Source organism: Canis aureus, chromosome 16 (genome assembly GCF_053574225.1).
Source record: "Canis aureus isolate CA01 chromosome 16, VMU_Caureus_v.1.0, whole genome shotgun sequence".
Lineage (NCBI taxonomy): Eukaryota > Metazoa > Chordata > Mammalia > Carnivora > Canidae > Canis > Canis aureus.
The window spans coordinates 46,049,600-46,072,351 of record NC_135626.1 but is presented as its reverse complement, the minus strand read 5'-3'; the positions used below and the strand labels follow the sequence as shown (position 1 = coordinate 46,072,351).

At 38.2% G+C, this 22,752-nt stretch overlaps 1 protein-coding gene across 11 annotated transcripts in view; it reads left to right on the top strand.

Annotated features, from left to right (window-relative positions):
* The window catches only part of CEP112 (centrosomal protein 112), a 392,220-nt gene that overhangs the window by 287,761 nt on the left and 81,707 nt on the right, over window positions 1-22,752 (top strand). For 8 of the 11 annotated variants that reach the window (XR_013354742.1, XM_077853716.1, XM_077853714.1 and 5 more), the window contains 2 exons: window positions 11,789-11,851; window positions 18,438-18,587. Coding sequence is in view for 8 of the 11 variants with exons in the window: in XM_077853716.1 (XP_077709842.1) it covers window positions 11,789-11,851; window positions 18,438-18,587 (213 nt within the window). In the remaining 3 variants the exon portion in view is untranslated. Of the gene's footprint in view, window positions 1-11,788; window positions 11,852-18,437; window positions 18,588-22,752 lie in introns of those variants that run through there. The other 3 variants (XR_013354744.1, XM_077853715.1, XM_077853717.1) reach the window with 3 other exon arrangements.

Sequence of the window (22,752 nt, the reverse complement as noted above, 5' to 3'; positions counted from 1 at the left end):
CAACACTGTTACTCTGGATGATAGGTTACAGGAAATCTTATATGTATGTTATATACATATATAGCTCACATATTAGAACTATTATTCAAAATATATTACTAAATGTTAAAATATTAATATGTACATTATTAAAATATATTATTAAATATGTACTGTACATTATATATTAATATGTATTTTTAAATATATTAAAATATAACTTGAAATATATTTATGTATTTTATATATAATTTTTATACATTCATATACAGAATATATTCTAGATAATTTTTATGTATTTACATAGAGAAGATTTATATATTCTACACTGTGTATTTGCTTTTTTTTAAAAGATTTTATTTATTTATTTCTGAGAGACACAGAGAGAGAGGCAGAGACATAGGCAGAGGGAGAAGGTTCCCTGCAGGGAGCCCGATACAGGACTCAATCCCAGGACCCCAGGATCTCAACCTGAGCCAAAGGCTGATGCTCAACCACTGAACCACGCAGGCATCCCTGTATTTACTTTTTAAAAACAGCGTTATTGGGGCACCTGGGCGGCTCAGTCATTTAAGCATCTGCCTTCAGTTCAGGTCATGATCTGGGGTCCTAGGATTGAGCCCCGAGTTGGGCTCCCTGCTCAGTGGGAAGCCTGCTTCTCCCTCTCCTCTGCCTATGTCATTTTTTTAAATGCACATTTTTAAATGTACAGAATTGTACAATTATCACCACACTCTGTATTTATTTTTATAATAAAAAAATTTGGATGTTTATTAAAATGGCCTCTTTTTTACAATAAGAAGGTCATTGCTGAGTTGAGTGGAAGGGAGGGGATCAAATTCAGGCCAAAGATAAAGAATGAGGAGTCACCAAGCTGTTCAGTAAATATATCTGAACTAATGAATGAAAATGGGGACCAAGGACAGAGATTGCCTTTCCAACAAATGTGGCTGAGATGGAAGAAAAGCAAGCCTGACACTTCCCATGCTCCTGCAGGATTTTTCACCTATTTCTCCTTCCATGGAATTTTCTTCTTTCTTTTCCAATTGGTTGATTCATTTTCATTACGAGCTGATCACCTCAAGCAGGTTTTTTACCTTTCTCTCTCTGGGTTTCGAGGTCTCTAAATGAGGATAATAATTGTGCCTACCTCACAGAGTTTTGGGGAGGGTTAAATCTGTTAATATGTGTAAAGCATTTAAACAATATGTGTCAGTAGAGTGAGAGCAAAACAAATACTGGTTGTTGTTTTGTTGTTGCTATCATCATCATCCTCATTATCTTCATCATCATTATCCTTTAATATTCATCTCCTTACAAAAGCCTTCTCCAATGTGAGGTATCTCATAGTTTTCCCCTAATAACACCCTGTGCATAGCTCTTCTATGACATTTGTGGTGTATTTTATTTACTCACTTATTTGTCTCCTCCTCAACTGCATTAAATTATTACCATTACCATTGTAAACAAAGAGTGTCTGACACAGAGGAGGTACTCAAAGTAAATGTTTGTAAAACCATCACAGGGATATAGCAGGATTGCAGGCAGGTGTGTGTGTGTGTGTGTGTGTGTGTGTGTGTGTGTGTGTAAAATTAGCCTTTTAGAATCACATGGAAATGAGTCAATGTAGAAGAAAATATTGGTGTTGTGAAAGGGAAGGAGATTGGCGTATCAGACTCCTGATTGGTGGTAAGAGGTGGAATCCATGTTTTGGTGGAGAAACGTTGCTCCCTTAAGTTACCATTCTATCTTCTGGAAGAGTTTATGTGAAGTTGATATGATTTCTTCCAGAGATGTTTGATAGAATTCACTAGTGAAGCCATTTGGGCCACACAGTAGTATGTGTGTGTGTGTGTGTGTGTGTGTGTGTGTGTGTGATGTGTACATGTGCCTGTTTAATAGTTAGAGGGATATATGACTCTTTGAGTTTTCTATTCTTGCCTTACTTTTGGTAGCTTGTATCATTTAAGAGACTTTCATGTTTTGTGTCAATTATCAAAAAGTTTGGCAATGTTATTCATGTTTCCTATTGTCCATTATATTAATGTCTGTGGTATCTGACAGGGATGTCCCCTTTCTTTCCTGATACTGGTTAATTTGTATCTTCTCTCAGTTGTTTTTCATCAGTCTACTAGAAGTTTATCAATTTTTTTGATCTCAGGGAGCCAGCTTTTGGTTTCACTGATTTTTCTCTATTGGTTTTTATTTCCTATTTCATTGATTTATACCCTGGCATTTATTTTTTTCTTTCTTTTGCTTATTTTGTCTTTAATTTGCTATTCATTTTCAGTTTTCTTTACAGGAAGCTTATATCACTTACTTTAGATTTTCCTTCTTTGCTAATAAAATAATTTGAAGCTAAAAACTTCCCTGAAGCACTGATTTAGCTGCATTCCACAAATGCAATGCTTCCACTTTTATTTGTTTTAAAGTATTTTCTAATTGTCCTTGTAAATTCTTCTTTGGCTCATAAAAATTAGGTGCATTGTTAGTTTTGTGAATATTTTGAGAATATCAGATACATATCCAGTATGGATTTCTTTTTTTTTTTTTCTAGTATGGATTTCTAATTTAATTTCATTATGGTCAGAGAATATACTGTGTGTGATTTTAATCCTTTAAAAATTTATTGAAATTTTTTGTATGACTCAGAATATGGTGCCTGATTAATGGTCAGGTTGGTTGACAGCATTTTTCAGATCATCTACCTCACTAATTCTCTACTTTTTCAATCAATTCTTGAGAGAAGAGGGTTGAAATTTCCTCATTTATAATTTGTGGATTTGTCTGTTTCTCCTTTCAGGGCTGTTAGTCTTTGCCTCATATGTTTTGAAGCTCTTGAAATTAGATACTACACATTAGTATTGTTCTCTCATTTTTATGAATTAAATTTTTATCATTATTGGAATATTCCTCTTTTTTTCTGCTAAATTTCTTTGTTCTCAAATCCACTTTGATATTAGCATAGCCACCTCCCTTAGGATTACTTTTTGAATGGTACATATTTATTCATCCTTTTACTTTTAACATGTTTTAAGTATGTAGTGTTTATTTTGAAAATACCATGTAGTTACATCTTCTTTTAGATCCAGTCTGACAATCTTTGTCATTTAGCTAAGATTTTTAAACTATTTATATTTAATATAATTATTGATATTGTTGGGTTTTATTCTACTACTTTGCTATTTGTTTTCTGTTTGTCCCATTGTTTTTCTTTTCATGCCTTTTATTGAATTCACTGAGTACTTATTAATATTTCATTTTATTTCTACTATTGGCTTAGTAGATGTACCTTTTTCTTTCTTCCTTTTTTTGTGATATGGATCTTTATTATATTAGTCTTTTCACATACTCCTAAGCCAGTTTATAATAAAATGTAAGTGCCTTCATAACAGTGTAGCTCCATTTTCCTATTTGTATCCTGGTTCTACATATATTATAAAGCCCCAAATATCCTTTTATTATATCTGCTTTTTGTTTAAAAAAAAGGATTTATTTATTCATTTTGGTGAGATAGAAAGAGCACATGAGTGAGGTGAGGGGCAGAGGGAGAGGAAGAGGGAGTCTCAACCAGATTCCACACCCACCTTGGACCCTGATGTGGGGCTCAGTCCCAGGACCCTGAGATCATGACCTGAGCCAAAATCAAGAGTCAGCTGATTAACTGACTGAGCCACCCAGGTGCCCTTATTATTTCTGCTTTTCAAAGTACATTTTCTTTCAAGGAAATTTTAAGAGGTGAAAACAAGATAATTGATATTTACATACTTATTTTCTATGTACAGTGTTCTTTATTCTTTAAGTTGGTCTGGGTTTGCATTTGGTACCATTTTCACTCTGCCTGAACAACTTCCTTGCCTGTGGTTCATGTCTGCTGGTGACAGATTTTTGTTTGAAGATGTCTGTAGCTTATCTTCAGTTTTAAAGGATATTTTTACTAAATACACAATTCTAGATTGACAGATTTTTTTTCTTTCATCACTTTAAAGATTCTTTATGTTATCTTCTGACTAGAATAGTTTCAGATGAGAAATCCTCAGTCATTCTTATCTTTGAAATGCATCTGCCTTCTCTGGCTGCTTTTAAGATGTTATCTTTAGTTCTATTCTTGCCATTTGATTATGATTTATCTTGATGTGGTTTTCTTTGTGTTTATCTTTTTTGTTCCTTGGTCTTCTTCCACTGGTGGGTTTACAGTTTTCTTCATCATGCAAAATCTGTAGCTATTGTGTTTTCAAATATTTTCACAAACCTTTCTCCTTCTGATATACAATTAGACATTTGTTAGATGATATGATATGGTCTCATACATTACTGAGATTATTCATTAAATTTGGTCTTTTGTCTTTCTAGCAGTCATTTGGATACTTGGATACTTAAAACACTTTTTCTTCACATTCACTGATCTTTTCCTCCGTTGTACCAAATCTATTGATAATCGCATCCAGTGAAATTTTCCTTTCAGATAATATATTGCTCGGCCCTAAGCTATTTAAGTTTTTTTCTTATATCTTCCATTTCTCTCCTCATTATGCTTGTTTTTTGTTTAAATATTTAGGTATGCTTTTAATGTTATTGTAAAAACATAGTAGTAGTCTTTGTCTACTGATTCCACCATCTCTGTCATTTCTGAGATGAACTCTATTGTTAATTTTTCTACTGCTTATGGCTCCCATATTCCTGCTTCTTCTCATGCCTCCTTTTATTGAATGCTGGGCATTATAAAATTTATATTATTGAATGCTGGATTTTCTTGACTTCTTTTAAAAAACATTGGGTTTTGTTTAGAAAATAGTTACTTGTCAATGACCAGTTTGATCCATTTGAAACTTATTTTTAAACTTTGTTAGAGCAGATTTAAAGTTGACTTGACTCTAAGGCTAGTTTAACTCCATGACTAAGTATGACCTTCCTGGATTTTCTATGAGAACCATTCATTCTGACAGGTCAGAAGTCAAATATCCCTCAGCTTTCAATAAACTTAGGATATTGTTTATCTTAAATCTCACCGGTCACTTTTTACTTGGCCTTGTAGAACTTTACCCTATACACGTACATGTGGCTCAGTATCAGCAGCAGACTCTAAGGGAACCCATGTCAGTGTCTGGAGCTCATTCTTTCCATAGCTGCCTCCTGTCTAGTGCTCTGCTCCCACAAATTCCAACTGCCTCCCAAACTCCAGTCTTTGTCTTCTCAGTTCACAGTCCCATTCTGCTGCCCTTTGATTCTCTTGCCTATGTTCAGATGGAGATGTCCCTCCAGGAAGAGAGCAGGGGTGATTTAGAAGGGTTAACCTCACTTGTTTCCCCTTTCTTCACAGGATCACAGTCCTGTACCTCTTCTTTTTCAATATTCCTAAAATAGTCCCCTGTATTTTGCCCAGTTTTCTAGCTGTTGACAATAGCAGATTAAGTATGGTCCCAGTTACTTCATCATGGCCCAGGTAGAAATCATGAATTTTTCTTATGCTTCACAAATTTATACCTTTATTTTGAGGTAAAATATAGACAATTTCAAGTTTGAAAGTTCTCTAAGTATTTTAAATTATGTTCAAATAAATATATTCTATGAATTCTCTGAATATTTTTTGTTTTTAAGGGAGTGCACAGTTATATATTAGCATCTGGCACCAACTGGCCATAACTGTACTCAGAGTGTTTAAAGAAGCTTCAAATGGATGCCTACAAAGCTTTTGAGTAGGAAGTACTGCATAATAATCTGAGCTTAAGGCTATGTTTCAAGACTCTGGGAAGCATCCTTTTTTTTTTTAAATACTAAAAACAAATATTTAATTCAGAAACTAATGCTGTTATACTTTAAGGAAATTTATCTTTATAAGATCTGAGCTTGCCTTAAATATAAGTATTCTAGAGGAGTCTCCTAATTTTCCTCTAAATTTACCTGCCTAGAAATAGAAATGCCTGAACTTTCACCAATTATAAGAAATGGAAAATAAAGAAATGAAAGACTTTTTTGAATGAAGACATAATGCAAAGTACCCTGCAAGAAGAAAGTGGTGTATTAGGATGACTAAGCACCATTGACGCCTTTCTAAAAATTTATTACTTTCCACTAGAGTTTGAACCCAAAATTTTGATGGGAATTACATAGAGAAAGTGAATCAACACATTGGCAGCTTTTTAACAAGGAAGAATGATCTGAAAAAGAGGCCCTAGAAAAGCAAGGGGGGAACTAAGTGCTTGGTGGAGGGTGGAGGGCATGACCAGCCATAATGGGAGCAGTTAGGAAGAGCCAGAGATTAAAACAACAGCCACGACAAAACAAAACAACTTTTTCACTTCAAAATTATGATTTTGCTCTCATATGTTATTCTACATTTATTCTGCCTATGCAGCAGATGTTTGTAAATTGCTTCTATATAGTAATGATAGCTATAAAAATAAGACTCAGATTAAAATAACCGTAACTTGATTTAATGTATGGAAATGTACAGTCAGTACCATCCTGAGAATAAAATTATTCAAGACATGTTTTAGAGACAGTTTGCATGATAAATTAGCTGTAAATTTTGAACTGTACTAGACCGGAGCCTTTTTTTTTTTTCCTCTTTTTGAGAGAGAGAGAGAGAGAGAGAGGGAGAGAGGGAGAGAAGAAGAGAGCATGTGAGTGGAGGAGGGAAGGAGAGAGGCAGAGGGAAAGAGAGACTGAAGCAGGCCACACACAGAGCACAGAGCCCGACTTGGGGCTCAATCTCATGACCCTGAAATCCTGACCTGAACCAAAATGAAGAGCTGGAGACTTAACCAACTAAGCCAAGTGCCCCTAAATCAAAGCTTTTTAGGTTTATTTGAGAAGTTCAGAAATTCAGGTAGTTATGACTTAGATTCAAATACATAATAAAAACCTCGAAGGTTGATAAATTAATTTTATTTTTTTAGTCACTGTTATTATTCTCCACAATATTGATTCTGTTCTATTTAGCTATTGGCAAGTTCCAAAGGTACGCATATATAGCAGCTGGCCTCACTTTATTTTTATTTATTTATTTGTTTATTTATTTTAGAGAGAACATGGGGGGGAGGGGCAGAGGGGACAGAGAGAATCTCAAGCAGACTTCCCCCCAAGCCTGGAGCCCTATGTGGGACTCAATCTCAGGACCCTGAGATCATGACCTGAGCCAAAATCAAGAGTTAGCCATTCGACCGACTGAGCTGGCCTCACTTTAAATCTGACATTAGTAATTTGAAGTGGGTCCCAATGCTTCCTGGAGGCCCATACTGCATTCCTTGGTCCTTTCCCTTTCCTGCTTTCCTAGCTGACCATCCATACCCTTCCCTCCCACCTCGAATCTTCCACCAGTCTCTTCTGCCATCCTCATGCTTTGCTATGAATCTTTCCCCCTGCTTCCTGGGGAAGGTGAGAGCGAGCACAGCTTGCTCCCACTGGTACTGTGACTTCCCCACACTCCTAGCTGAGGCCCTCTTCTCCCCTGTGCTCTAGATCCTATTCCCTCTCCTTTACTCAAGAACACGTCTTCTCCAAATCTCTGGCAGCACCGAGTTTTTCCTCTCTCCTGCCAACTCTTTCCCATCAGCCTGCACGCATGCTGTTAGTTCTCTCATGGTACAAAAAGCCAAACAAAACAAGTCAGACCTTTCTTTACCCACTTCCCCCTGCAGCTTCCAGCCCATTCCTCTCCTTCCCCTTGTGACCGAACTCTGAACAACTTGTCTGTATCTGCTCCACCACCTCCCCTTCTCTTGAGCTTCTGTACGACACTGCAACTGCTTGTGTTCAAATCATCAACATCCCCCACAGGCTAAGCCATGTACTTATTTTTCAGCCCTCATTGCATGTGACCTCTCTCTGTGTAGCATCTGACACAGGTGGAATAGCCCTTGAAACACTTTCTTCACTTGGCTTCAGGATTGCATATTATCTTGATTTCTTATCTCTCTGGCCATTACTTCTGTTTGCTTCTCTCCTCATCTCCAGCCTCCTGACATTTGCAGGCTCAGAGCTCAGTATTTAATGTACACTCAGTGCCTTGAGAGCTCATCCAGGAGCCTCATTCTCTGTACCACTTATATACTGGTGATGTCTGAATTTATACTTTGAACCTACATCTCTCCCCTGAACTCCAGACTTGAATATCCAAATATTCGCCTCAACACAGATGTCTGATAGGCATCTCCACGCCTAATGTGTCTGAAACCGATCTCTTCATCTTCCCCCCCAAAACCTGTTCCACCCATAGTTTTTCTGATGTAAGGTAATGACAACCCCGCTCTTCTAGTTGCTTGGGAGAAAATTCTTGAAGTCATCTTTGGTTTATCTCTTTTTATCATACAGCATATCCAGTTGGCTCTACTTTCAAATCTTTCAAAGAATCTGACCACTTCTCACCACATCCTCTTTTATATCCTGCATTATTTTTGACAGCCTCCCAACTGGCTTCTCTGCTGGATTCTTGCCCCAAACAGGAGCTAGAGTAATCCTATGACTACTTAAGTTAAATCATGTCACTCCTGTACTGAAACTTCTTCAGTGACTCTCCATTTCACCCATTCTAAAAGCCACATTCCGTATAGTTGCCTACAACACCATGAAGGATCTGTCTTCTCATTCTCTCTCAGCCCTTATCCAAGGAAGACTTTGCTCACTGACCCAACCACATTGGCCCCCTCACTGTGCCTTGAACATGCCAGGCATGCCTCTGCCTCGGGGCTTTTATAACTGGCCCCCTCTCTGCCCAAAGTGCTATTTCCCTAGAGGCCACCATGGCTCCTTCATCTCCTACAGGTCTGGACTCACATATCATATCTTTCCATGAGGCTTTCCCTAACTCCCACATTCTTAAAACTGTAAACTACCCCCACCTTCCATCACTTCTCATCTCTTCCCTGTTTCAGTCTCTCCATAGCACTTACACCATCTATAATATTGTCACTTCTGTAAGTTATTTCATTTACTCACTAGGATAGAATTGCCATAAAGGTCGGGAGGGATATTTGTCTGTTTTATTCACTGCTCTAGTCCCAGTGGCCTGGAATGGATGAATGAATTAGATGGTTTGCAAAGGCAGTTACATGAGTTTGTGGGATTCTGACCCAGGCTGTCCTGCACAAACTAGCATCTCTGCCTCCAATGTTTTTAGGGAAGATAATTTAATTTTTATGGCACTGTAATTTTTACATTTTCTAGTGAGTAAATATTTTAAAAGCACTTAGAGCAGTGCCTAGCACATGGTGAGAGCTCTGTAGGTGTTTATTAAATAGGCAAAAAATACTTTCTCAAGCATTTTGTGATTTAGAAAATATTGGTGGAATGTGAACCAGGACAAACCTCAAGAAGTCTAGAGTGGCCTTAATTCTCTGATGGAGAGTGCTTTATTATAGAGGTAGAGTAGAGTCTGATGGCTTAAGAGAAACAATAGTAATAGTCACATACCCTCTCTAGTCTGAAAAAACAAAACTACCCCAGTGTATTCAGTGGGGCCATAGATGCAGAGAGATTTATGGAATAGACTCTCAGGAATTGCTTTTGAACTGAAGTCCATAAAACACATAGCTACTGTCTTAGCTCAGGTTCTATAACAAAACGCCATCACCTGAGAGGTTTATCGAAGGCAGAAATTGATCCCTGATAGTTCTGGAGGCTGGAAGTCTGAGCTTGGAGTGCCAGCATATTGAATTCTAGTGCAAGCCTTCTTCTGAGTTGGAGACTCCATCGTCCCATTGTATCCTCACAGGGCAGGAGCAGGCAAGTTCTGTAGAGGCTCTGTAAGGAGGCTTTTTAGAAGGGCGCTAATCCCACCCATGAGGGGATACCACCCCATAACCTAATTACCCCCCACAGGCCTCACCTCACATTCCATCCCACTGGGATTAGGGTTTCCATGTCTGCCTCTGCCCCCACCCCTGGTTCTCTCTCTGGGGAGATGGAATGAGGGAGGGGACTCAGGTGTGGCTGGGGGCAAAATGAAATTGGGATTGTGCAAGAGTCAATCTGAACACGTAGACTCCCTTCTGTAAACACTGATGGCCAGATCTCTGCTGCCAGGAAGTGTGCTGGAGGATGCAGCTCTGGGCAAAATGGCCTGAGACAAATGTCCAGTCACGGGAAAGTCCAGGTCCTTCTAAGACACCCTGCAACAGGATGTCCACGCATCCCAAGCCTGCCTGTTTTAGAGGCCTTTAAATACAAAAGATCACCAGACAGTTGAGGAAAGTTGCTAAAGGGAAAAACAGAGACAAAACTGGTTGGCAAAGCAAATATTTGCAAGGAACTCAGAAACAACACAGACACTCTAGAGAGCAATGTTTGTATGTGTGTGTGTGTGGACATATAGGTACATCTTAAGTGCAGATGGATCTAATAACCTCAGCAGAGAGAGGTTTGCAATGTGCTCTACTGGTGGAGCCTCCATGCTCCACTGTGTGGGATTGAAGTGGCTCTATTGAGGGATGCCTGGGTGGCTCAGTGGTTGAGTGTTTGCCTTTGGCTCAGGGTGGGATCCTGGAATCTGGGATGAGGTCCTGCATCAGGCTCCCTGCGGGAAGCCTGCTTCTCCCTCTGCGTATGTCTCTGCCTCTCTCTGTCTTGTGTCTCTCATATAAATAAATATTAAAAAAAAAAGTGGCTCCATTGCTTCCTAGCTGTGTGGTGCTGAGTGAGTTACTTAACCTCTCTGTGCTTCCATTTCCTCACCTTAAAAAGGGGATCCATGATGCTACTCAGAGAATGACAACAACAAAATTACGAATAGAAGGGCAGTATTTTTTTAATCCAATAGAAAGTTTAAATTAAAAGTTGAGAACTCACTGTGAAAGATCAAAAAGACAAAGAAATGGAAAATCGAAATAATGAGAAAAAAAGATGGTATACCCGAGCAGCCCAATGGCCATAGCTGCAGAGACAGACAGATGGACATACGAGAGAGAGAGAGAGAGAGAGAGAGAGAGAGAGAGAATGAGTGAGCGCTGGGAACAGAGAGAGGAGACTTTGAGAGTAATGACCAAAGCTCTTCTAGAAGCAGAGGGCACAGCTCAGATCGGAGGGCCTACTTGGCGCTTGCACAATCAGTGAGAAGAAAGGCCCAGTCCAGGCGTGTCGCAGAGCCATTTCCGAGCACTCAGGATGCAGTGAGTCTTCCAGAAGCTTCCGGAGAGCAGTAAAGCAGGTCATGTGCGGAGGATGGGAACTTGAGTGGCAGAAGAGATAGTCGAGTTCTAAGTAATGCGGATGATTCTGGGAAGGCCACCCTCCTTCCAGGACATGAAAATGGTTTGATGTAGACACATTTGTCACTTTAAAAAAAATAGTTCTTGTGTGTTAGGCAGACTGGGGGCTCATGTCTTCACTAGGTGAGTCTCAGAATCTATCTGCCTCTGTCCAGGAGCACCTAGTTCTTTCATCTTTCAACAATGGGGAAGAGGTTTAAGTTTACCTTTTCCTGTTTCTCCTGCCCCCACCCCCCTGCCCCTTGTTTCCTTTCTCTTCTCCTTTGATTCCTCTGCCATTCCCTACTTTACCTTCTGAACCCTCACACTCTTGCTAGGTCTATTTCTGTCTCTTCTTCTCGATTTCTCTTTCTCTCCACAGAAGTCTGTGTTTGTCTCATAATTGGCAGGAGAGATTTTTTTTTTTTTTTTTTTTTTTTTGCTTTTGCTTTTTAAGTGATGAATAGTTGGAGTTAGATCAAAGACAAGCCCTGTGGTTTTCTGGCTGCCCCAGAAGGGCGGTGCAGCTGGCAGCCATCCCAGCTGCCTGGTGATAGGCATGTGGAAGAGATACCAAGCTCACAGGTCACTGTGTGTGTGTGTGTTCATGTACGTGTGTTTTTCAGGCCAACAGCAGGCTGAAGCAGATTGAGAAGGAATACACTCAGAAGCTTGCCAAATCTTCACAGGTAAGAATGTTGAAAGGAAAAAAAAAAAAAAAGCAAAACCAAAACAAACCAAAAAGAAACCTATACATAAAAAGCATTTGTACTTTCAAGTTAAACCTCATTCTCTTCAGTGTCTTTAAGGGTTACTATCCTATTTGCAGTGGGTACGTGGGTAAATAATATATACTTTTAATACTTTGGTCTTATGAAAAGATTTTTTTAATTAGGCATATTGAACCATTTGAACTAACATACACACATCCCCACACACACATACTCAGATGTTGTAAAACCAGCCAGTGCGCTTGAACAAGCCCAGGCTGCAACATATTTCACAAGGGCGGGAAATACACACCTACATTTGTGATGTAAGCAGTTTGATACCATCTGTGCTTTTTTGCAATATTCCATTTAGTTGTACCTAAGGACTGCTTAAAAGTAAAATTCAAAATGATAAATGTCCTGGGTTAAATTAGCCACTGAACTGTTGACTTCTTTTGGGGAAAAGAAGAATCATAAGTCCCTGCATTCATATCTTGCTTCATGTTGTTGCTATCATAGTTTTAGTAGAAGGCCAATAATTGAATGCTTGTCTCAACTTGACATGTGATGCTTAAAATACTTTTTCTGTGTAAGTTGTTATAATAATATCCTAAAGTATCATTCAGGGAATCCCAAGCATCCCTTCGTTTTAGGAGTAATTCTAGAATAAAAAAATACAAATTTTCATTGTATAGATGGAGAGGTTAAGCCATTCATTTTTGTGGGCATCACATATAATGATTTTTAAAATCAGCACTTCACAGTATTTTTGCATATACACGGCAATATGTGGCCATGAACTGAAATTTATGTACTATTTTATAAGTTACCACACAGTGGTCATAACAGTAACACAACAACGTAACAGTAATAAAATCAGGAATTTTATGGGGCACGGACCATTTTGACTCAGTGTTCATTCATGATAACTCAGTTAGGAACTGTTCTTGGCTCCATTTTCCCATTGAGGAAACTGAGGCTTAGGGAACTGAGCTCACACTTGAGACTCAGAGAGCTGAGGTCACATGGGTTAGCAAGTGACTATACCGGGACCCCCCCCCCCCCCCCGGATCAGATTGGAGAACAGAAGCTCACAGTCTGACACCACTGGCCTGGCTCAGTCCCTCTCGTTTTTCATATAGCAGAACTCTGGTGATAACTCTCATATAATGTCTTTGGTTATACAATTATTTCTAAAATGTGCATATGCCATGTAATGTACATCCCACTTGGAAAGCCAAATGTCTTTGTCTGAGTGAAGACTTACATGTACTTATTTCAAAGATGATGATTAGGTCTTGATTGCCATTATTCCAGACCTCCTTTGAAGAAGGAACATGGGGAAATATTCTTTTTTAATCACTGCAGAAGATTCTTATAATCAGAAGAAATATTATTGCTCCAGTAGTTCCAGTTTAAACTAAGGCGTGAAGAATCCCCAACTGGCATACCCTTATGTCCTGCCTATTTTGCGTTATGTTAAATGGGGGAGGCAGACCGAAAGTGAGATAGAAGATAGCTAGTAAAAATGCTTAAATAATGAGAGTGTAAACAGGAGTAGTTAAGTTTATCTAAAGGAATGTATGAAGCAGCCTGATTAGTTCATATTAAAGCAAATTAAATGTAAGTTAATGCGGAAGAAAGCCTAAGCTTTGGAGTCCAGCAGAATTTGAATACCAGCCCTACTACTTATATGACCTTGAGCGAGTTACCTGCACTCTCTGGAATTCAGTTTCCTCATTTGTAAAATAAAGGAGTAGTACTTACCTCAGAAGCTAGTTTTAAGTATTAAGTAATGTAATGCAAAAAAAGTGCTTAGTACAGAGTGCTTAGTACACAGCAAAGCGCTTAATAACTGTTAGCTCGCATGGCAGCAGGATTAAAATGGGAATAGAGACAAGAAAGGAGGGATCAAAGAATAAAAAAAGATATGGAAGGAGCAAGAAATTATTTTTAATTTATTTTTGGGTGTTCAACAACTGATCAAATCTCCCCCCCCTCCCCAAATTTGAGAGGCAGGGAATTGCTAAATATTTTCCCAAGTAAAGATGTGAAAGAAGCAGGAGGAGGAGGAGGAAAAGCCAATTAGTGACAACGATCATGTCCCATAGCAATCATTTCATACATCAAAGGACAGTGCAACACCAGAAGAGAAAAAAATATCTTTGAAATAGTATAATAACATAATAAAAGATGGTCCATCCTCATAAAGGGTGGGATGACAAGCTTACGTTGATAATATTTGGTTTCCCCACCTCTAAATACATGTAAATATTTGCATGTACATAAATAGATGCTTATGTTTGTATCTGTGTCCTGACATTTGGGAACATTGATCTTCAGTCCAGTCAGTTTAAAGAAACAGATAATTTGAAAATGAGCATTACAAACAGAACCATAGACTGACTTTTTCTGTTTTCCAGTGATAGTTTGCTGGAATCGCTAACTCGTATCTAAGCTGAGGACAATGTCAGAAGCAAAGTTGCTTAACTGTCTCTCAGGTTTTAAAAAAAAAAAAAAAAAAGAGGGGCAGCCCTGGTGGCCCAGCGGTTTAGCGCCGCCTTCAGCCTGGGGTGTGATCCTGGAGACCCGGGGTTCCAGTCCCGCATTGGCCTCCCTGCATGGAGCCTGCTTCTCCCTCTGCCTGTGTCTCTGACTCTGTCTCTGTTTCTGTCGTGAATAAATAAAATCTTAAAAAAAAAAAAAGAAAGAAAGAAATCCCTCTCTTTTTTCTCTTAAAAATTTTTGTTTTAAGTAATGTGATGAATGCACTCATAATGAATGCATTGGTATCTAGATCATCAGCTTGAATTTGGAAAATATTTTAAATATTTTCCTCCCTTAAAGGAAGTTACTTAATCTTTTAAGATTTTATCAAGCTTTTAAGACCTAATGGACCATTAAAACTAAACCCATGGCATATCTAGAATTGTGCCCCTTCTGGGTCTCTCAACGTTCATCCTGATGGCAATGTGTGCATCATCTCTGGGCACACTCCCAAATATAATTTCCATCAGAATCATATATTTGTTCTTTTTGTCTTAATATGACATGGTCACCTTGCCTTTTCAATGTTAGCTCAGTTGTTCCCATTCAGCTGACTCACCTGGTGGCCATTTTTCAGAGAAAGATATTGTCATGTGGCAAGAATACAGGTAGTTGTGGACAAGACAAGAGATGGAATACAGGTAGAGCTTGCCCCCGGCCAAGAGCCTGGCTGCCCGCCCCCCCACCCCACCCACCCAGTGCCCCCACTTACTCCCACATACCTAATGCAGATTATGCCTGGGTGTATCGCGTGTGTCCGGCATGCCCGCAACCTTCATATCATTCTCCAGGGTGGCAACCCAGAATGCAAAATGTGCTCAGGAGCCACTCTTTCACTTATTTTATAAGGATCTTCAGTGTCCACCAAATCTTCCCAAGTATGCCCTTTTGTATTTTAAAGTTTTATAAAAATCTCAAACTAGGGATCCCTGTGTGGCTGGTTCAGCGGTTTAGTGCCTGCCTTTAGCTCAGAACGTATACTGGAGTCCTGGGATCGAGTCCCATGTCGGGCTCCCTGCTTGGAGCCTGCTTCTCCCTCTGCCTGTGTCTCTTCCTCTGTGTGTGTGTGTGTGTGTGTGTGTCTCATGAATGAATAAATTAAATCTTAAAAAAAACTCAAACTGTACTATAACCTGTAAAACATCAAAGTGAGTTAAATATGAAATCCTAAACTCTCTATTCAGAATCTGATTTTAAGACTTAATAAGACCACTAACATTTTTTTTGCCAAGTGTTAACTGCTTAGCAATAGTTAACCATTATAGCTTTCATGAGTTAGGTTGCTTACAGCATCAGCCCGAAATAGCTCTCCTTTTGCTTCCCAAAATATTTTTAATATCACATGGAAATGTTCGAATCCACATCTTTCTCTGAAGCGAATGCAGGGTAAACATTCAGTTGAGTGGTGACATTTTGTTTTATGGTTTTTAATTAAGATTCAATCAAAACTGGTGGGGTTTATGATTGTGTAGATGAGTTCTGATTTCTCTCAGAAACTTTTCATATCATTCTATAAAAAGGCTAGATTATCTCAATATGATTTGTCAGGTAATTATTATTTTTATTTGCTCTCATTATAGTTCCATTAGTTAAATATTAAGGGCTAGTTATGGGCACTGTGCTAAGGTGAATATAGTCTATAGTCTTTTACTCTATGTCTACAACCAAGTGAGTTTTGTTCTTTACCTAAAACATGTTAATCTAGTTAGGATTATTTCATAATCTTCAATCTCATTTCAGGTTTTAAAAATTATCCACATTTTATCCACCTCTCTCTATCCAACTAGTCTTATCAGTCTATCAACCACTTTATCTACTCAGCTACTACCATGTTTCACCTGAAGTATTTCTCTCCCGTAGATCATCTTCATAAGTTTTTAGAATAACTTGCTAAAGATAATCTCATTACTTCCCCCAAAGAATCTCATTATCTCCCCCAAGAATGTAAGGTTTCATTTTCCACACAAAAGCCACATATTCTCCTCAGAACATGCTCATAGATCCTTCCAAAACCTGCATTTATTTCTTTTTGATGTCCTCTTGTCATTAAGCTTCTGAAGACGAGGGATCCCTGTTTCATACCCTTGTGGTCACTTGAAGAACCCACAAATATCTAATCTTACTGTTTTTTAAAGAAACAAAATTACTTTTTACCTTAAAAACATATGACATGATTTGGGTAGTGGATATATCAATTTATTGCACTAAACACACACGCACACACCCATGTACATACACGCACATACACAAACACAATGAACACATGACAGAAGTAAGCTTACCATTTCTATAAAGTTGTAGTTTACTTAACTTGAAACGCTCCAATAGTCACTGAAATAGTAAGTTATTTTCACTATTTGGCTCGATGCTCTTAAAAAATATCAATCTTAAGTTTCATGTTGGGCCAAGGAAATTTGGCTCTTTCTTATCTCTGGCTCCTCTTGCTCTGTGACTGCGAGTGAGTTGATTATTCTGTGCCTCGGTTTTTGACATTCACTATAAGAATTTAACCTTCCCTGTTTCATAGAAGTGCTATGAAAATTAATTGAATTGATGCCAGAATGGGAACAACATTTAATCAAAATTCAGAAAACAGATGAAAAACATCTTTATTCTTAGTAAATAGATTCCTCCACTCATGGCAAAAGATTCAAGTTCGTTTTTAAAAATATTAACATACTGCTATTATGTATCTTGCCATTTATTTCACAATGGTCTTAACATGTGATTATTTACAAATCCTAAATGTGAACCTTTGTTACAGTGAGTTTGCTCACTTCTAAAAGCAGATCTACACCATATTTTCTTGTAAATATGCTATCATTTATGTCCATAGTACCAATTAATATTCCTATAAGACTTGGCATCTGTGAAACTGCAGACAGTTTCTATTTATTGTCTTAACAATACCGCACTCTAGTTTTGCCACCCAATATTAGGTGGAAAAATTGAGCTTCAAGGAAGATAACTAACTTGTCCAAGTGTCTCACCAATGAGCCCTGCTCCCGTACAACCAACGGAATTCTATTCTAACCAGGACTAAGGATGTTGGTTTCTTTTTTTATTGGAAGAAGAAACGTATTTCCTGCTTTTTAAAAGATTTTTAATTAGGAAGGTAATGGATGTATACAACCCCAAGGAAGAACATGTTCTCAGCTCATGATTACTTGGGAACTCTTAGAGGATACCTATTCATGGAGAGAACCAGTTCTTCTACTTGGAGGATACTACAGGGGTCTCTAAATAAACTTTCATGGATATCTATCAGTTGGGAAGTAGGCAACCCATTTGGAACTATGTTACAATAAGGTTCTCTTCTACATCAAAGCCTCATTTGGGAAAAACAAAGGCTAGTTGGAGGATCCATCCAATCAGTATGGCGATTGATCTGACTGCATTGTTCAGGTCCTGCCTGTCTTTTTGGTTCGATATCATCTGTGACAACGGGATATATGGGACCTCTTTCTCTGCCTCTGTTTCTCCATTTATAAAAGATGGGTGATAATAATGTTTGTAAATGACAGTAAGAACTTAAGACACTTAGCACAGTGCACAAACCTTAGTGAGTACCCAAAAACCGTTGTGTAGAATTAGGTAACTATAAAGAATGAGCACTGTTCATTATTTTCTTTGGTCATTACAGTTCCAAATATTAGGAAAGGCAAAATAGCTTTCTTCATTCTAATATGTCTGTTTCTCAGTGAAATAAAATCTGACGCGTTTCATATTTTTGAGATCACAGATGTTCTTTCTTCTGATGAGTAAATATTGTGGAATGTTATAGTGGAAGTGTCTTCCAAATATGTTTGGTTCAGCAGTTGTTCACCATTCACAGTTTTATTATAGTCTTTTATTACGTGGAATTTCATGCGTTATAGTGTGCGATATGTTAATTGAAAATATTTAGTTTGTGGATTAGACTTTTGCCAAATCCGCTTTTTTGCTAAGCATAAATACATATAAAATAGATGCCTCTCACTGAAGAATTTGAAGTTATAGCATGCTGTTTTCATTTTAGATCATAGCAGAACTTCAGACAACCATTTCCTCTCTGAAAGAGGAGAACAGCCGGCAGCAGCTTGCTGCAGAAAGGCGGCTCCAGGATGTTATACAGAAGTTTGAAGATGAGAAGAAGCAGCTGATTAGAGATAATGACCGAGCAATCAAGGTAATCTGAAGACTTCAGTCACCAATGGTACCAGCTGCTTTAATGTAATTAAAAGGAGGGCTACAATCCCAGCAGTGGGCAGATGAATGCAGGTACCTAGCTTGCTCATGCAGCCTGCTCTAATTCCATTCACTGGACTCTACCTTTGATGTATCCAGTGACTCAGGCTGACTTCCCTCCAAGAGATCACATGCCAGCATAAAAAGTCATTTTTGGCAAGCCTGATCCATTCACATTGAACAAATATTTGAAAAATACCCGTCCTTTCTCTTGAGAACCACTTTGGAACTGTCTCTTGAAATTAGGATGACTGTTTTAGCTCAGGACTGCTGGCTAATAAATTCAGAAGTCAGCTTCCAATTTACATTCTCTTCTTTGCCCACATCCTTTCATTATGTATTCACATAATGAGAAATAACCTGTTTGAGGTTTGGAATGCCAACCATTTGATGTGCTTTGACATAGTGCAGGGTAGATGTGTTGCTGCTGAGAACCTAGGCTGTTTCCAAATGGCTTCAGAGAATCACGCCTTTAATAGCAACAGAAAAGTTCCCTGGACCCTGATTCTTTAGGTGATAGGCAGTTCGATCTCAAAGTAGTTTTTTTCTTGGCTTCATAGCAGTGAATATTATTGTAAGTGTCTACATCATGCTGGGTTTAATCTGTGAGGATAAGCATCTGGAAACCTTTATAAATAAGATTTAAAAGAGAACAAAAATTTTTTTCAAGAATTTCCAGCAAAAGATTATTTTTCAGTGATTTTACTTTGTTATAACAATGCTTAAAGCATGTTGAGTAATCAGACAAAGCAAGGAAAAATAAAAGAAACATTTGAGTTTTATCGCTGCCCTTTTCTACCCAACCCCTCTGTCTTTCTTTTCTATAGCCTATTGTAGGCAATCTGAGTAATTTACGGAAAAGCTAGTGTTAATGTCAGTTGCTTTTTAAAATATACTCTTTAAGCCTGGACAAGACTGAATGGAATAAAAGACTTTCAGATATGGACAAATCTTGGAGGCCATTTCATCCAGCCTCCTCACTTTAGAGGTGAGGACTTATTTTATTTTGTTCTTAATGAGATTTTCCCTCTACATTGCCATCAGCAAGCTTCTTTTCCCCCTACGTGTGATATGAGACCAAAAAGGAGGTTTCTTTTTTATATTCTGGTAATTGAAAAAAAATCTTTGAAGCTTTTCTCATTTATAAATGCACAGGAGGTACTCACTCATTGATCTGTATAACTGTTTTGCTTGGCATGAACTGAGCTGGATACTTTGTTTAAATTCCTTTAGCTATATAAAAATTTCATTTTAAGTGAATTTCTTTTCCACTTGGTGTCCAAATACCATGCAGTAGGCAGTTTCCCAATTTTAAATAAATAATTGAATCCCAATATACACAAAAAGGGAAAACATAAATTTACTCTGTAACAGCATAGTTTCTAGTATTGTTTCTTAAGATTAAAAAAAAAATCTTAAGGGGATCTCTGGGTGGCTCAGCAGTTTGGCGCCTGCCTTTGGCCCACGGCGCGATCCTGGAGTCCCGGGATCGAGTCCCACGTCGGGCTCCTGGCATGGAGCCTGCTTCTCTCTTTTCCTGTGTCTCTGCCTCTCTCTCTCTCTCTGTCTATCATAAATAAATAAATAAATTGTAAAAAAAAATCTTAAAATAATTAGTACAATTGCCTATTTTTAATTGTTTTTGCAGTTTTAATCTACTTACCTGCTAAACCAGATCCTAATTTCCAGAAAAGTGTCAGATCTCAAAGACTTAATATGTGCATACATATTATATTAAAGTATCTACTACATGATATTTATGACCTCCAAAACAGATACTTACAAGCAACTAAAATTATAATGTAGGTAAGATATAGTTCAGTTTTTTGTGTTTTGTGTTTTTTTAAGAGAAGGGGAGAGAGAATGGGGGTGGGGCAGAAAGACAGGAAAAAAAGAATCTCAAGCAGACTCCTCACTCAGCTTGAAGCCTGATGCAGGGCTCAATCCCAGGACCGACCCTGAGATCATGACCTGAGCTCAAATCAAGAGTCAGACAGTTAACCGACTAAGCCACCCAGATGCACCACACATAGTACAGTTTTTATTGACTATTAGATTATGTGTAAAGTGAATGGTATCTCTGGGTTTTTTTTACTAACCTACATAATATAAGTAATTCATTAGCACTCTTTGCCTTGATTTTTTACCCTAGATGATGTCATCAAAAATAAAAGGAATAATAGCTCATACTTACTTGACATCTCCTATGTACCAGGCTCTCTGCCAGACATTTTTATTCATCGCCAGTCCCGTTAACGTCATTTAGGCCTTCTAGTAATCCTCATTAGGATGGTATTTCTGTCATCCCCATCTTAGAGGTGGGAGAACTGAGGCTCTGAGGTTAAATAACCAGTCCAAGGTCATATTGCTCAATAACTGTTACAGCCAGGTTCAGGTCACAATCTTCCTGACCGGAGAGGCTCAGCCATAAACTTCAGGACATACCCCAGTCTCTACATTTTGTCCATGAAAGCCAGTCATGGGCCAGGTGCACAAATGAACCCGGAGAACCTCACTCTCATTTTCTGTCTGTCTGATACTAGCATGTCTGCAACAGCTATTTGAGCTGGACACTCTCATTGTGTTTGAGTGTTTTGTACATATAGGTATATGGATAGATCCAGATACTCAGAGAGAGGCACAGTTACCATGAGGCTTGTATTTGGCTTTCTGAAATCAAATGGATTTGTTTGCATCTATATTAAAATAAGCTAATATTACCGAATATTTTGTGATATTAATCATTACTATATTGAAATATTAGAATCAGAACATGCTGTATAAAGAGTGTGTGTGTTAATTGTGGAATGCACTCCGTCCTACTTTCTGGGTTGGGGATGAGCTGAGCTCTCAAGCTTGCAGTTGAGGATGAGGTGGATAGTAACCTGGCACTCACCCTGCCAGAGCTTAAAATAATGTCTCTGTGGATCAATAGACCTTTTTATTAAAGTAATTCTTGAGAGAAAAGTTAGTAGGATCTAAAATAGTCAACAATAGCCCACTTTAAAGGCCACTAGTGTGGTATAAGGTAATCTGCTAAAACATTTCTGGAGAACAATTTGGCAATACCTATCATTACTATATTACCTGAGAGACATGCCCAACTTTTGACCCATTTCCAGAATTTGCCCAAAGGTGACAGTTAAAAGGTTGCACGGAGCTTCAGATAGCCAAAAAAATGTTCATTCTAGCATTCATTCATCTAGCCAATAACTATTTATCAATGTCCTGTTCATGCTAGGCACAACAATACTAACATTTTCTATTCTCTTTATTTTTGCCATAGTACATAAACTAAAAACTATGCACTATTGAAAATGGTGTTGGAGAAAGATATTTAAGGATAGTGAAAATGTTCACAAGATAATTTTCAATGAAAATACAGTTTACCAAAATTACATATGGGTCATGTTTGTAAATCAAAGAACATATAAAGAGAAAAAAGATGGGAATCATATATCAAAATTTTACTGGAGGACATCTCTGGTGGGTGAAATTTTTGGTCATTTTCTTTTATCTTAGCTCCATATTTTTAATTATAGCATCACTTTTGCAATAAGAAACAATAAAAACTGTTTGGTAAAAGAGGAGGAGCCAGCATTCTAAAGGAACCCAGTAGACATTAATCACGGTAGTCAAGACCAGTAGCAGGCATGATCCCGGCTGTCTAAGAAACAACAGACCAAGGGAGGTCTTTCACAGAACAGAATTCTTGGAGTGTAAAAAGAGTTATAGAAACAAATGCATTCATACAGGTAAATCTTTTATACTGTGGTATGCCCTATCTCGATAGCAAAAAAGATCTTTATCACTTATCTACTACTTTAGCTCACTCCTTACCTTCAAAGTCAAGTTCTAAAAAAGACCCAGCTCTCCTGCATAATAAAACCACCCCAAAACTTGATGTTTTAAAGCAGCAACCATTTTATATGCCTAGAATTCTTTGGATCAGAAATTTAGGTAGGAATAGGGTAGAGGGTTTTTCTGCTCCATGTGTAGTATTGTGCAGTCACATTCAACAGGAAGTATGGCTGGGGCTGCAACATGCTATCTGGGTGGTCAGACTTTTCACATGGAAGCTGGCGTCTAAGAGGAGTATTCAAATA